The sequence below is a fragment of the Cottoperca gobio genome, chromosome 3, assembly GCF_900634415.1.
Source record: "Cottoperca gobio chromosome 3, fCotGob3.1, whole genome shotgun sequence".
NCBI lineage: Eukaryota > Metazoa > Chordata > Actinopteri > Perciformes > Bovichtidae > Cottoperca > Cottoperca gobio.
The window spans coordinates 350210-366814 of record NC_041357.1 but is presented as its reverse complement, the minus strand read 5'-3'; the positions used below and the strand labels follow the sequence as shown (position 1 = coordinate 366814).

Here is a 16605-nt window from a genome sequence, read left to right as displayed (position 1 = left end):
TCGGGATCTGTCTTTTAACTCCCACATAAAACAAATCTCAAGAACTGCCTTCTTTTATCTACGTAACGCATGCATTTGTTACTTCAAGCCTGGATTACTGCAACTCATTGTTATCAGGTTGTCCCAAAAAGTCGCTTAAAACTCTTAATCTAGAAAGCGAAAAATGAAAATAAATAATTTATTCAAGAGAATTACAGAACTAAATCAAAAATAATATTCAACCTGAAAAACTTTTCATACACTTATTTTTTAGTTTGAATATTGTATTGTTTTTTTTTCAAAGTTCAAGATTAAAACCTGAACTTTTTGTTTAAAACCTTGTGCCTAGATTTAACTCCATAGATGATCTCTTGTATGTTGCTGTTTCTAGACAATGCAGACAAAGTCACATTACAACAAACCGGTCATTATTATTTATTTCTGTACAAAAGTTCTCAAAGAAATTCAAAGTCATTGAGCGTCATTACTTTACATACCAAGCCACATACAACACATCCATTTGGTCTACAGTTCAAAACAAGCCAACTATACCAATGTAATATGCAAGTATTGTATGTATGCGAGTTTCTGGCAAAAATCTTTTTAAATGGAGCTATAATGGTTTCTTACATACAGTATACATACAGGACAATAACAACATTACAACTCAAAAGATGACCCTTGTAGATTTGGATACACTGTGTCTGTACAATAAATAAGTATAAAATATAACTCTTAGCAATCTGTGAATTTTAAAAAAACACATTAAACATACAAAACACTAAATTACCGCTACAACCTCCGAAAAAAAGACCGGCTATTTCGGCATGGGGAGGGGAATCCTTTTTTTTGCCAGATTGAAACTAAGATTTCTTAGTTATTTTGAAATGGGGAAATTGCACATTTAAACATTCCCTTTTATATTGTTATGGGCTTCTTGCTGGTTTACATCAAAAGCACAAATGGATATGAAAAAAAAAACATTGCTGAAAAACTTCACAATATCAAGTGAGCCAGTGCATGGAATGAAAAGCAAGCTAACAACCACTGGTCTGGATGCAAAACAAAGGATGTTTATCCTTCTTCTTCTTTTTCTCTCTTTAAACAGTTTTGTCAAACAAAGCCGGCAAACATAATATACATACATTATACATGCGTTTGATTAGCAAGCTCAAACTTTCTTAATATTTGCTTCCTCTGCTCATATACAGGTCGCATTTGCATCAAAAATACCCTAGCAACTGTAGCTGACTGTCCATTGTAGAATCGCCCATAGTTATATAAATATCAAACAACCAGGCTGGAAAAAGAGACTGTTGGAAATAATTGTTGTTGTATGATCAACATAAAAGTGAATAATCAAATATTTAAGTTTTTTATTGTAGATTATCGTCTCCTACAAACCTCAATAATGCACAACTCTTTGTAATTTAGCAGTTATGTTTCTTTCTAATGTTCAGTGTCAATGCAGGAAGTAGTGTAAACAAATAATTATTAGAGAATGCTAATAGTTCAAACACTGGTGCATTTGCCTGTTTTCTGCAGTGGTGTGAAAGCTGTCAAATGAACTTTGTCTGGACCAAACTGGACTAAAGCTGCTTGGAAAGGTGAGTCCCAGTGAAACTCCTTTTTGATTTAGAGACTGAACTTTTATTGCTTAAAATTATTAAATTATTAAATTAATAAATTATTATTAAAATTATTATGCACAATGACCCATTTCAGAACAATATGTTGTATTATTATGTATTATTGGATAATAATTATTGATTCATTATTTTAATGTTGCAGCTGGTAAAGGTGGAGCTTTTTTAACACTACATGCTACTTAATTGCTGAATTTCATCAATAAAGTTGTATCTTTACCTATGATAATAAATAAATAATTTATTGGTTAGATTTTGTATTTTAAATCTGAGTCTGCAAGGTAACTAAAGTTATCAAATAAAAGTAGTGGAGTAAAAGGTTCAATATTTGCAGTGGAGTAGAATTATAAAGTATTAGAGAATGGGAGTACTAACTAAAGTACAAAGACCTAGAAAATGTACTTTATATTCCACCACTGCAGCTGTGCCCCTGGAAACAGACAGGTAAAGGCTTTCTACCCACCAACATAGGAAGACACCCGAACTGAAAAAGATACAAAATAACTATAACAAACAGCTGCATCATTTGTAGTGATTTAATGTCTCAGTACCATTTTGCAGGTAAAGCAGAACTCTCAGAGACAAAAAAAAGCGACACAGAGAAGATGTTTGTAGCAATTATTTGTCTCTTTGCAGCTGCTTTGAATCTCTATGTGGTAATTTTGCCTGTCTTTATTGCTATTTTGCTGCACCCTGACCACTTGGGACCCTGGGTCTGTGCCTGCTATGCCCGTTCAGTAATCCATCCATGACCATGACCACAGTTTTCCTCTTTTATAATAATGTTGTACCTAATTTATGTGTTGTTGCTAAACACATATATTGAAGAACTATCCAACTGAAAAGCTCTGGTACAGAATATTTTGCAGATATAACAATTATAACTTAATCTGGGTGGCATCATGTTTTGTGCTAATACAAAAGACTTGCGTATAATTGTCATTGGTAGGAGGTTAGAGTAATTTATAATTCCAGTTCTGTGACGTTCGGCGTAGATTTGTAGCAGACATCGCTATTGGTTGGAAAACCTTCCTAAGACTGTTTTTGCATCTCACATGGTAACCAAGGAGAGCCTCAGTGTCCAAAGTCTGTGCAAAAACTAAAAAAATAAACACTTGGTTGTACATTGCTCTATAATGGTTACAGCCTTCCCTATTTTTAAGTGAATTTGCTCTATCTGTCCATGAGGGTTCTTGAAATAAGACAATTGAGCTAGTTCAGACATCTGATCTGGAGGCATTTTGGCCAACAGGACAGGGGACCCCAGAACATAACCAGAACATGCTGGAAGGTTTATGTATCCTATCTGGCCTGTGAAAGTTATGGGACTACTAGTAAGAGCTGAAGAATGTGGCTGGGGAAGGGGCATCTAGCTTATTTTGCTCCTTTACTCCTTAATGGTCACTACACTCTCACCTCTCATTGAGCAAATATACCCTTAACTTGCCCATGTCTTCCTATATTTGAAATGTAAAACACCCATTACTGTGGAGAACTTCTATAAATTACTCCTAATCTTTCTCTCAAGTTTTCTTTTATTATTCTTCACCCAACTACTTCCATCGTCTAACAGCATCGTAACACAGCGTCATTAGTATTCTTCAAAAGAAGTTTGATGGTCAAACAGTGTCTGAAACTTCCTACCCCCATGCTGACAATTTTTGTAACTTTCCGAAGCCAATAATCACGCCTACTCGAACCAGTGATTTACTAGGGGTGAGACCTTTTCATTCTACACACAGTTCTGTTTGTTTCAAGACCATGAATTCCTTTCAAAAGAGAGTGGCCAAAAGTGTGTGCCGTTATCCCCATTTACACAATTATCGCATGTCACCCTTCTGAATAACTGCACCCTGCCTTCAAGTCTGATTAATTTTGCCTTTAGACTTGTTCGTACGACACATTGTATGAACTAGCTCGACCTTAACAAAGTCATCAAACAGCACTTTCACAGTGTCATCCAACAGTGACACCAAAGGGAATCAACATTTTTGCTGTAGATGTCAGAGTGCTGGGGTAGACCCGCTAGAGGACAGTATATGTTTCTATGCCAAAACTTTAGAAGGTGCAGCTTTAGAGGAGTAAGTTAATGTTTTTGGATTTGTTAGAGAACTAACAATCCTACGGAATATCCATGTCAGATGAATAATCATGTTTGATGGTGCATGCAACATATGTTGTCATGTATGGTAGCTTTACTTTAGTTGACAAGCTTACATTATGTAAACATAACAATTATATTAGTGATGTTTTCATTCAGAAACAGAACCAATATCAATCATGTCTATTATGTCTAATGGAGACAGCCACGTTCCTTAGCCAATTTTGCCTTAGAGCTGAGGACCTCCAATATGGCCGCCAGAGGGTGTGTTGTCACTTTAAAGCCCTCTACTTACGTAGATACAGTTCATTGTGGGCAGTGCTGGCTCTGGGAGAGGTCTAACCCTTTTCAATACACCAAATCATTCTTTCTCACCGCCCAAACCAAGAAAAACTGATCCTGGACAATGGCTTGGAGCAATTGACTCTGCAGTGCTGGCAGTGTATATGTGTATTTTTGAGGGGTGTTGGATGGGGGTGGTAATATGTTCATTATCTGCTGGGGGCTACATAGTCTCTTGGCTGTCCTCCCCACTCTCATAGCTTCATCTTGTGGATGACAGGGATAGGCAGGACCTGATGGATCTTGGCTCGGTCTGCGTCTACCTCCAGACGGATCCAATCAGGGTGGAAGGTGCCCTTGAAGCCCACAAAAGCCAGTTTATCTGCAGGGAGGCCAAATGACATTAGAGATAGTGAAATCATCAGAGAGCAAGGGTGTTTTAGTTTTAATCTTCCAATGTGTCTATACATTTCCTTGATCAGAGATATGTAGTTATGCTGGGATCCTCACAGTATAGAGAGTGAGCATTTGGATTACATTTCCCATGATCCTTTGTGTCAAGACCCTCCCTCACTTGCTGTAACCTCACTTCACCTTTTGTACCTAGGTGTGAAAATTCACGACACCGCAGCCTGCAGATCGGATGGCTCTCTGATCACTGAACGTTTCCTAGCGGCAGAGGTCGAGAGTACCTGTCCAAAGTAAACAAGTTTAATCTTCGCAGCGGCTCTCCGCACCTGGCTAGCCTTCACAAGAGGAGCAACAAGTAGTTAGCAAGGAGCTAACTGTATTCTGCATGATATCAAACGGAGTGAACGGTTTACTCCGTCCTGCAAACAGCTGATCAAGCTGGATTCGCAAGTTAAGTAGCCTTTCCATTCATGAACTGAATCTCCAGTGGGCATTGTATATTATTTAGTATACATTAACTTTACACGACTAAGTAAGCATAGAACTGCTATACTGTTGTAAATGTATGTACATGTGTTGGTATTATTCACTGACCTGTATAGATCGTGTGCATGTGACGTCACGCTTATTTCCCAACCTGTAAGTCAACCATGTTGGATGTATATACAACCAAGACTGCGCCCGTTCATGTGTGAGTTGCTGCAACGCTTCGTAATTTTCTTTGTATTTAAACGTCTAAGATTGAAAGAAAATGCAAATCGTGTGTATAATTGTGGTCATAACGCTACTTGTGACCCAGAGAAACGGTTCTTTAGATTTCCTAAAATCACCGAACGCCGTAAGCTGTGGTTTAGCAACATAAATCGTAAGGATTTAACAGAAGAAAAAGCACAATTCACCCGTGTGTGTGGCGTCCACTTTATATCTGGTAAGAGCTCATGCTAAAGCTATGTTTTCAATGTTTACATTAAACATTTGTGCTTATGATATACCCGAACAATGTAAGACCTTACTTTTCGTCACCAGGAGAAGCAGTCTTTTTTTGGCCGAGGTAAAATCCATATCGCTGACTGGTAAATAAGGCACTTTCTTTACATGTGATGGCAGCCATTTGCTCTTTTCTTCTGTGCATGTTTTTGTTTTGCTTATTCTTGAGCCTACTTCACTTGCGAAAAGCAAAGCACCAATGTGAGAACATGCTTCGCTTACTCCAGCCATACAATCACAGTGTGCGAGGATAACATTGCCGCTCTTCTCACTCACAAACCACGGCTTGAGCGGTGTATCTCGAGCTCTTTGAGAGTGATGTACACGGGCATTGACGAGCACCCTGTCATCTTTCAGTGGTTTGGTAAGAAGACTACCAACCCAGCCAGAAACAAAGAAATTATAAGCATCTAAGCCCTTGTATGCCTTCATTTGTGCGTTGGTTGCCCACAACGTTTGTAGCACAAGGTAGTTCACAATATCCGGATTTTCATACGGCGGTAATGAATCTAAATCCTCAATATAATCCGACGGCTTTAGCGTGTACGGGTCAAGGCCGCAAATTTGGACTTTTTCTCTGAATCTTGCCTTTGCAGAGGACTCCAGAGAGCCAAAATACTTTGAAGAAGTCAGACTTGTATTGTTGTTCGCATTGTTGATTTGTTATTCATCCAAAATGGAGTCGCATGCATACGTCACACAGTTTTGTCACGTGTTTGCACACTACCTATTGTGTAATCTGTTGTATTACCTTAGGTTGTTTTGCCATGTGATGTGTTAGTATTTACAAACACAGAAAAAGTTGTATGCACACTAACATCTTCTTAACCCGGCACCATTATCATACACATTACGATCTCACAATAATTTGTGAATTTGACTTATAACATAGCAACATACACAGATAAGGACTCAAAGCTCCCGCTTCATATGTCCCCTTTGTTCTACACACGTTTGTGTACATGTACACAGAGCACGCATACTGAGACGGACACAGGCCCAAGCACACATTCCTTTCAGCACGCCCCGGACAGACGAATGCACCCACACAAACTTTCTCTCTCTTCCACTCTCACATTTGTGATGTGCTTTTTGGAATATAAATGCTGGTTTGTTTAATGTTGTACAAGAGTGAGTACTGCCAACATCTACTATCAAATAATTCTGAAATCCTTCAACCTTTACTAGCTATTGACATGGTCATTTTGTTTATAATTAATTATTAATCAGATTTCCTAATTCATTGTCTAGTATATTTTATGAGACTATTTTATGAGACTACATTAACTGGTTATAATTTCCCTCTGATTCAGAGCTTCTGGTGAGGAGGTGGTGCCCCTAGAGGTGACTTGGTGTAAATTAAGTCATACTAATTAATATAATTAATAATTATATGAAATATAATAATTTGATCATTCTATTCATTTTGATAGCCATTTAAGCTAATGCACCTACTTAATTTTAGTGCCAGTTATTACCAACCCCTATTTACGATTTTATGAATATTAATAGTTTTTATTAATATTAATTATGATTAATATTTGTTAATAACCACACTTTCTCATACCAAAACACCAACACATTGGTGACACTGGTGTGAGGCGTACCAGTGTTCCAACAGTTGCAACCAGATGTGTGTTGTGTTCTATGTTGTTTATCATTTCTATCTATTTCTATCTACCTCTGCCATTGTTGATGGATGTGTACTTGTATTTAAAAAAGACAGATTGGACAGCCAGATTCACTCTTTTTATAATTGCTGACATGATAATGTTTTAAGTTTTTAATGGCCAAATGGCAATATCTAGAGATTATTGTCACTGTGACCTGGTCAAATGTAACCAATGAAGCAACAGCGCCTTCCACTGCATTTTTGTTAATATTCTATGTGTCATGTCTCGTCAAGTTTGTTAAGGTTTTCATGTTGAAGTCACCGTGTCTTACTTCCTGTTTTATTTTTTACCTACCTCTTGTCCCTCATTCCAGATCCCTTTCCTTCCTGCCTTTGTGTGGTTTCCCGCCATCGTCAGCGTCTGCCCCGTCCCTGATTGTTTCCACCTGTGCCCACTCACCTCTTGTATAAATAGTCCTGTCTCCCCTTGTCTTGTGCCAGTTCGTCTGGTCATGTCCCAACAGTATTTTTGTTGTATCCTCCTTGTGAGTGTTTTGACTTTGTGCTACCTTTTTGTGAGTAAAGTATTTTTATTTTACACTTTACATCTGTCTCTGGTGTTGTGCATTTGTGTCCGAGGTCGTTACACTATGTGTTTTGAACAATGCATTTGAGATACATTATACCCACTGTGAGTTTATTTATTTTAGTAGACCTTGGTAAAGATATCGTTAGTTACCTTTTAATTTGATGCTTTTGTCTGCTCCAAGTCTTTCTAGGACTTTAGTCCAGGATCCTCTGGTAAGAAGACGGCCCTTGGACGTAATGAGGATGATGGATCTAGAGAAAGAGTGAAAGTTTATTTGGAGGCCCACACGTCATCCAAAAACAAACAAAAAGGAACCATTTTGCCACAACATGGTGGTAAATCACCATGAAGAATCTTAAACGGAGTGATAGTACAAACTGTTGGAGGATTTTCTAAGCAAAGGAGCTTTTACCCGTCTCTCAGTCCACTGACGTAATTGTCTATCTGTGCAGGAATGCCCTGTAAGATGGAGTTCCTGAAGCTTTTGTTCTCCACCAACTTCCCATCATGCCCGTCAATTACTGTCAGCTGCACCCCATCTTCTGGTTGGTACAATTTCCTGCCGTTCACCTGGAACAACAGAGCCAGCCAATTACACTACAGTTCTGGGATTTATAAATTGATAGCACTGAACATTGCAATAATGTAACAAGTGGAAACATAGAGCTACAAGTCATGGGTGTAGAAGTAAAACCTGTAATGTATCTCTGAATGATACTCTCTGAATATAATTTATGTTCAGTAGCCCATAACCAGTGTGTTGGTAACTCTACACCTACTAATCTATCTGTATGACACAAAGGATACCTCAGTAAAGGCAAAGTCCTCCTTGATGTGGAAGAATCGAGTGTTGTAAGACTCCAGTTTGACTTCCAGGAAGTGTTGTGAGTGCTGAGAGTAAACAAGCAAATAAACAGAGTTGGAATTAAAACATAATATTTGGCATTTCACAGAAGCAATTTAAAGTCAGGTTTCACTCACCAAACTCACAATCCTAAAAAAGCATCTCAGTTGCATACAATATAAGAAAGATATTACATTTCTGCTGTGGGGAAATTGAGGTTTGAGCAGCAGTTACATTACAGGTAATTTAGTGGACTAACTATGGACAGTCTCCCTGGAGCAACTCGGGGTTAAGTACCTTGCTCAGGGATACAATAGTGGCAGCCCTGGTATTGAACGCCCAACCATCCAGTGTTCTGTTTGGAAGGTAGACCACTGGGCTGTCACCACCCAAAGTTAAAATGAATCCAAGAAGGAGGCTGAATGTAGAACAATGGTTGTACAAAGTTTTAAACACAAGTGCAAGTACAAGCTGTGCTCGGATAAAACGATTTTCAAATTCCTGCATGTACATAACAGCTTTAGAATTATCATAGTCCTCGACTTATATGTAATTCCCTTTGTTGTGAATACTAAATGATTGGAGGATTTTGGACACAGCCTATGCATAGTTGCAAATGCTTAAGTCTAGCCTCTTAAGGGGTGGGGGACTTTACTTGAAAATACGAAAAATACCTACAAACGAAATACCCAAAGTAAATTGAAAGCTGATCTTCAACCATTTGCACTAGATGCATTATTTTGGTCTCATTCAAAAGATAACACTCTTATTGTTCTTGCAACATATTGATTAATCACTCCAAGTGCTTCTGGCAGAGTAATAATGGTCTGAATATACAGAATTTTAAGAAAATACACCTAAAAAGATGCCTGAAGATGGGTATAGCTGGGTAGGTATGGACTGGAAAAACACAATAAAAACATAGCAGTGTTATGAAGTAAAACTTCCAATTTCAGATAAAAGGGATAAAAACTGAATTTATTAGACATATTTTTCTTAGCGTAACACCAGGCGTACACAAACTGCATGTGTACATATTATAATATTTATTAATAAAATATTATTTGCATTGTATAAATAACTATTATATACCCAATTATCCCTGCCTACTGTAAGAGGTATGTAAGGGAAGTATACATGACACAAAGTAAGGGAAGTACAAATACATTTCTTGTAATATTTTTGTATTTTTTTCGTATTTTGTAATTAATAAATACAATTATGAAAAAGATTACAACATTTGAAAAACTAAAAGCATGAGTGTCAGATGTCTAAGGATCGAGCAGTTCATTGGCTACACAATAATAGCGTCACCAGGAGGCTGAGCTGCTGCTCAGCTCCGTCTAAACAGAAGAGTAGGGCTGGCACTTCCTTATCAGAGTGACACTGATTGGCCTTGATGGCTTTAGGTATCGAAACAAAGCTCTGATTGGCTCAGATCAAGTGTCAGGCTGATGTCCGCTCTCCACGCGGGTATCAGCTGTTCGGCGGCGCATGCAGACGGACTAACATCTGCTCCGTGTGAAGAAAAACATCTCCCAAATGATTAGCTGATTTCAAAGATTGCAACATCTGTTCATGGGCTTTTATCAATGTGACTATGTTCAAGATGTGTGGACATCGACAATGAACCCGGAAGTGTTTTTATTTTAATCATTACTGCCGACGGGACAATAATGAGACCTAATAGGTAAGTTATGGGTTTGACTGTGAGTGTGCTTGCTTATGTGATATGCCTACTGTACTTGCTGTTGTGATTTTGATCTCAAAACAGTTTATCTCACTAAATAGATGAGATTCGATGCTTTCTAAAAATATACGACATTGCGCAATAACTCCAACTACAGCTGACTGGGGACAGCTGTAGTTTTTAAAGGCGTGAACAGTGTCAGTTCCACTACAACTGTGTGTATGTAGAAAACACCGGCTGGTTTGAACATTTGTAAAAACATTTAATTGTCCCCCCCCCCTCCTCTTCTTACCAGCCTGATGTTGGGTATCTTTCTGGGCATGGGTACATCCACGACAGGCAGCTCAGCGTGTTTGGGATAGGCCTGGGCCATGCAGTTGCTGGGGAGACTGCCTTTAGGGATAACAGCAGTGATCTTCACCCTCTCACAACCCTTGACAGAGCAGAACGCAAACTGTTCCCTCTCATTATGGGCCTTTATCTTCAAGAAGAGCAGGCTGCAAAAAAAAGTAAAGCTTTGATTATCATATACACATAAAAATTGCAGTGCTGAGGAGACAAATAGGAATCTGCTTACATTTCAGTTCAATTGGAAGGAAGCAGATGGCATTTACCAAAGACGAAAGAAAGGCCTTATCTCATAATTCTGACTCACTGTACTATCTAATTATGAGCAAAGATCCCATAATTACATGAAAACTATCTCATAATTATGACTTCTGTATATCATCATTTCAATTTACTATCTAATTATGAGAACAATCTCATAATTATGAGTTCTCTTAGTGGATTAGAGACTTTTTGAACACCCCCGATTGCCAGCCAGATACACAGCCTCCATCCTGTTGGCACTCAGGAGGCTAGCCAGCACTCAGTGAACCTTGGCTTCCTGACACTGCAGCCCACCTATCCTCCAGCCACAAACCCATTCCTGGGAACCTGTCCCTGTCAGACTTTCAGGCTTCTGGGGAAGGAGCCCACCCGTTCCAGACGCCGTCCTGTCAGCTTCAAGTCTGCTCCTCGGCCTGAGTCTCTGCTGCCCAGCAACCCTGAGTCTCTGCTGCTCAGCTTCTTGGCAAACACCAAGCAAGTTTGGACAAGTTTGGACTTTTGTACTTACCTGTGCTGATTATCTGTCCTGCCCTGTACCTTCTGAGTTCTGACATTAAATGTCACTACCAACTGTTCCTGGTATCTTGTGTCACTATAGGGCTTACTCTAGGACCGTTTTATCGGAGAGCCGGTCCAGATATACCCTGGTTCTATCAGGGCATATTCTATGAGATCAACATGTGGCGCCCAACGTGATGCTTGACAAAAAGCATTGTTGAGTCTACAAGAACCCCAGCGGAAGGAAAGCCGCTGATTGTGTAAAGACAACCCGTAAAAGACGTGCACCAGATGGTCATCTGTCTGAGTGTCGGAGAGAGGCAACCTGCAAGCACCGCAGGCATGCCGGACCCACAGAGGCTGCAAGTAGCAGAGAGAGAGAAAACAAAGAGACCTCACTGACAGCGCTGGGTAGCCAACCAGTCTGTCACTCATCCCTGACTCAAAGTGCTACAAGAGGCTTTGAGAGAAGGACGACTCTAAACAACAAAGACCAGATAGGACGGGATGGCTAAGTCTGTAGACCAACAGCACCCGACCCAGGAGGAGGAAATCAACGGACAAGAGGATGGGACCCCACAGCAGATGACAGTCTACACACATATTGCCGTATCCGACATTAAAACGACATTAAAACCAGGGACCAGGCTGTGGCGTGACATCTGGAGTAGGCTAATAAAGGGAGTCTCGAGGGGGGCTTGATAAAAGACGTGAAAGAGGCCTGCTAAGCAAACATGGCCCACCACTCTTCACAACCATTTGAAGGTCATCAGGTGATGGTAATGAAGTCTCCCCATGTACATACAGGAAGAAAATAAATAGAAGGTTGAAATGGTGGATCGAGCTCCTAGGAGGGTGGGGGAAAGCGGGCAAATAGGCACCCTAATAAGCCCCTCCACTAAGTACAATGGCATCGTAAAAATTATGGCAAAGGGACCACAAATATATTTTGTGCTGGTAGATGAAAAAGCCAGGGCAATCAGCTGGTATAAGGAACATGAAACCCTGAAGGAGAGGCTGTGTACCAGGACTACCAGACGCAGAGGCAGCAAGTCAGATTGGGGAAATGTCGGATTTCAATTCCGATACTGACTAGGAAGAAGTAAATGAGCATGACGGACCATCGCTGGTTTCTGCAACCTCCCTAGGACGAAACCAAATTCATTCACACCGATAGCCCGAACGGTAGCGAACACCCTCAACAAGTCAAAGGTGGAGAAACAAAGAGAGAGAGCCAGGAACTTAGCTAGCGATGCAAGAGATTGAGTATCGATACAAAACCTTCCCCCCTCGGATACAGATTCAGAGGAGAAGGACCAATGCAGTGGTAACAACCTCTGCAGCCCTGATGACCACTCTAAGCCTAGGGCCTGGGAAGGATACTACCAGAGCCTACTCCACGATGCCACGTGATACGCCAGAAACCAGGCCCGGGCTACAGTATATAATTACATCGGAAGGTTTGAGAAGATCGGCACTGATGCATTGCTGCTTTTTTTTTACCAACAATCAATGCCAGGTTCGCAATCGTGAGATGAGGAAGGAGCTGAGTGAGTTGGCGGGAGAAGAGTACCAGAGAAGTAAAGGACCAAGCACAGGAGCTGATTTCCAAGGCTTTTGATACAGTAGATCATGCCTTATTGTCACAAAGACTCTATAGTATAGGTCTCTCAGATCAAGCTGCCTGTTGGTTTGAGAACTATTCATCAGGCAGATCACAGTGTGTGCGGGCAGAGGTATAACTTCTAGCTCTCTTAATGTATCCAAGGGTGTGCCACAGGGATTGGTTGTAGGACCATTGTTATTTATCATTTATATAAATAATCTTAATTCAAATTTCCATTTTTATGCTGATGACACAGTAATTTACTGCTCTGCATCCTCCCCAAATCAGGCTCTTTGTCAGCTCCAGACTGCTTTTAACATTGTACAATGTAATTTACATGAATTGAAATGCTGGAAAGATGAAGCTCATGATGATCTCGAAAGCAAAAAGCAAACACTTGAACCTCCCTCCTATCACCACTTTACAGGGTTCTGAGATTGAATCTGTGTCTCAGTTCAAATATCTTGACATTATAATTGACAATTTTCTTTCTTTTAAACCTCACATTTTAGAACTTTTGGAAAAATTAAGAATAAAATTAGGTTTTTACTTTAGAAACAAGTCCTGTTTTTCTTTCGAGGCCAGAAAGAGATTAGTCTCTGCAATATTTATGTCTGTGTTAGACTATGGAGATGTTGTTTATATGAATGCATCGTCTCAGTGCCTCAGCTCTCTGGATACCGTCTACCACGGGGCACTGAGATTCATAACAAACCTCAAAACCCTGACGCACCACTGCACCTTATATGCTCGTGTTGGATGGTCTTCCCTGACCTCCCGTAGACTGAAACACTGGCCCATCCTTATTTATAAAGCTATTCTTGGTGCTCTTCCTCCATACTTAAGGATCTACATTAGTCGGAAATGTAGTGGACCATATCGGCTTCGCTCCGAGGACTTGTTTCTTTTAACTCCCAAAAGTACGTACAAAACTTGGGAAAAGGGCTTTTACGCTGCTCCGGCTGCCTGGAAGCAGCTGCAGAATGAGCTGAAACTCAGAGAGCTGGTCTCTCTAAACAGACTTAAAGCGACTCTTAAAGACATTGAAGCAGACCGCTGTGTCTGTAAATGTCTGTTGTGATTGTGATTGTGTTGTGATTGTGGTTTTTTTGTCTGTAACTATGCTTCTGCCTATCTTGGCTATCTTGGAAAAAGAGACCTATCCTGGTAAAATAAAGGTTATAAATAAATAAAAGGAGATGGGGTCCCGTCGGATTATGATAAGTACTGATGGACAGCGATCCAAAGGTATGCCGTGGAGCAAAGCTGAGCAGACGGCCATAGCCGTGTCAAAGATGAACCAGCAGATGTTACACTGGTCTGAGGCAATCAAAGCATATGTGATTGTGACCTTGAAACAGCAAAAAGAAGCCAGACGCCGAAAGGTCTTGGCACCTGTACCATCTGCGAAGAAGTCAGTGGGTAGGGTTATGCACGAGCCATCGATAACTCCAAAGAGAACACCTTTCTCTACACCAGGGGTGGGGAACCTCCGGCCTCCGGGCCGTATACGGCCCGCAAGACCATTTTATCCGGCCCTCGAAGTAATTCGTAAAACGCATGGGAAAAAAATTCCACTAGCAAAAAAAACTAGATGGCAATATTTTAAACGAGCGACGGTCCTTGAACACAACACGAGCGGAACGTGTCATCACAAAAAACTTTTTAAATTAAATGAAATTTTACAATTTTAAACGAGACAGTCATTGACATCAGTGAACGCAGCATGGTGAGTGTAAAACAGAGAAAGCTGGATGCAGAATGTCGCACTTTCCAGGAGAATTGGACGAATGATTATTTCTTTGTGGAAGTAAAAGGCCAGTGTGTCTAGTTTGTGTGTCTAGTTCGTGCGGACGTACTTGCGGTGATTAAAAATAATCTTGAGCGTCATTACGGCAGATGCCGAACTGCACGAGCTGAAAGGACGAGTGCGTTTGGAAAAGTTAGCGCTATTTGCCGGAGTTAGGCCCAACAAGCAACTCTCTCCAGAGCGTAACATACAAACATGGAAAGATAGATCGGTAGACCCACCACACCAAGAACAGACTATTCACTACTGCTGTGCAATTATCACTGTCATGTGCAATATTCACTTTATTTTCTATCAACCACTTGGTACTTATATTATTTTTGATTCTATTTAATTATTGTGTACTGCCTTTTTACTTCATATGTTCTTTTGCTGTGACAAGATACATTTCCCCGTTGTGAGACAACTAAAGGATTGCTGATTTCTGATAAAACGGAAAGATACATGGATAAAAAGGTTGCTTTTTTGCATTTAGCATAAAACAAAGGTGAAATGAATGGGATGTGTCTTAAAAATGTTTTGCAGAGGTTATGAGTTCAATAATTAGTACGGCCCTTGAAGGATGTTGTAAAAAAAAATGGCCCTTGATAGGAAAAAGGTTCCCCACCCCTGCTCTACACCATGAACCGGACCTTAGAGACAATAACCGACGCAGTCCACACCAACAACCCCCACCAAATGTAGGGAGAAAAGTCCTAGAGCCAACGGTTGGGACGTAGGGACAGAAGACCATGCGTTACCTGGCCCATCAACCGACCAGGCACCATCACGCAAGATGAATCAGTACGATGGAACGGCTCACTCTGAAAACTGCCATAAAGATGACACCAGTGTGATTTCATAAGAAGAAACCAAAGAAGAGGTTGAGGATGAGGCCTGTAGAACAAGAATAAGCAGTACCAAGGGACTTGAGAGTTGGCAAATGTAAAATGCAAAAAGAAGCCAGTTGAATTGTTTTGTGTTCGCAAAGTCACAGATTGGATGGCGAGAGACATATCGTTTGGGCCCGTGAAGCATAAAGACTGGAGAGAAGCTTATATCCTGGAGGTTGGCCAAATGTCTTATGATATCCCTGAAGAGTGGAAAGATGGCCTGGACAAAATGGTGACACAGGTTGCAGCAGGTAGAAGATGGACCAAGACTTAACCTCAAAAAACTTCAGTTTGGACAGTTTCAAGTGAACTATCCTGGGTTCCAGGTAAAAACAAACCTGGGACTCTAAGAGGGTTACCGAAAAAAGATTAACCAGATCGTCCCTCTAACCTTGAAGAACGACTTACAAAAGATTTTGGGACTCTGTAATTAAGTGAGAGACCATGTTCCCCAATACCAAAAATATGCCAAACCATTGTATGCCTGCCTCCAAAAGAAAGAAAATGAACCAGACAAGAAAACCATAGGAAACTGGGTATGGACTGCCACAGACCAAAACAACTTAGAGAAATTAAAGAGCGCCATCCGTGCAGCAGTGCGGTTGGAACCCAGAAGCCTCACCATCGGTGGCAGAGGTTGGCTGTGAAGAGGATAATGCCTTGCTGAGAGTAAGCATTACAGATGTCTGTAATTGTACGTAATTGTAATTGCACGCATGCACGCACGGAGTATAGGGTTTAGTCACACCCTATACTCCGTGCGTGCGTGCGTGCGTGCGTGCGTGCGTGCGTGCGTGCGTGCGTGCGTGCGTGCGTGCGTGTGTGTCTGACCGGGTGTCTTCTTCCCAGTAGTAGTATCCTCTGGCCAGGTGGGAGTGGTTGATCTTCTCCCTCTGTGTTGTCCTCATGAAGACGCCGGTCTTGCGGGTCTGCTTGGTTAGGCGGTTGTGGATATCGGAGATGACGGTGAAGGTGGTGCCTTGTGGGTAGCAGAGGCCCACGTTGATCCAGTTATTCCTAAAACACCAAAACAGAGCAATGTTGATACAGTACTGATTTCATCTCA

At 40.7% G+C, this 16605-nt stretch overlaps 1 protein-coding gene and 1 long non-coding RNA gene across 5 annotated transcripts in view; one reads left to right on the top strand and one right to left on the bottom strand.

The window, feature by feature from the left end:
* Positions 1-401: 401 nt before the first annotated feature.
* Positions 402-16605, bottom strand: part of cemip (cell migration inducing hyaluronidase 1) — a 177176-nt gene continuing 160972 nt past the window's right edge. For 3 of the 4 annotated variants that reach the window (XM_029457806.1, XM_029457817.1, XM_029457798.1), the window contains exons 24-29: positions 16371-16556; positions 10434-10638; positions 8415-8498; positions 8020-8177; positions 7758-7858; positions 402-4390 (exon numbers count right to left, since the gene is read on the bottom strand). In XM_029457806.1, coding sequence (XP_029313666.1) covers positions 4263-4390; positions 7758-7858; positions 8020-8177; positions 8415-8498; positions 10434-10638; positions 16371-16556 — 862 coding nt within the window. In that variant the 3' untranslated portion in view covers positions 402-4262. Of the gene's footprint in view, positions 4391-7757; positions 7859-7998; positions 8178-8414; positions 8499-10433; positions 10639-16370; positions 16557-16605 lie in introns of those variants that run through there. The other variant, XM_029457826.1, reaches the window with a different exon arrangement.
* LOC115025514 (uncharacterized) lies at positions 7524-8454 on the top strand. The gene is made up of 2 exons (XR_003834209.1): positions 7524-7593; positions 7789-8454. It is a non-coding gene; the product is annotated as an uncharacterized LOC115025514 (long non-coding RNA).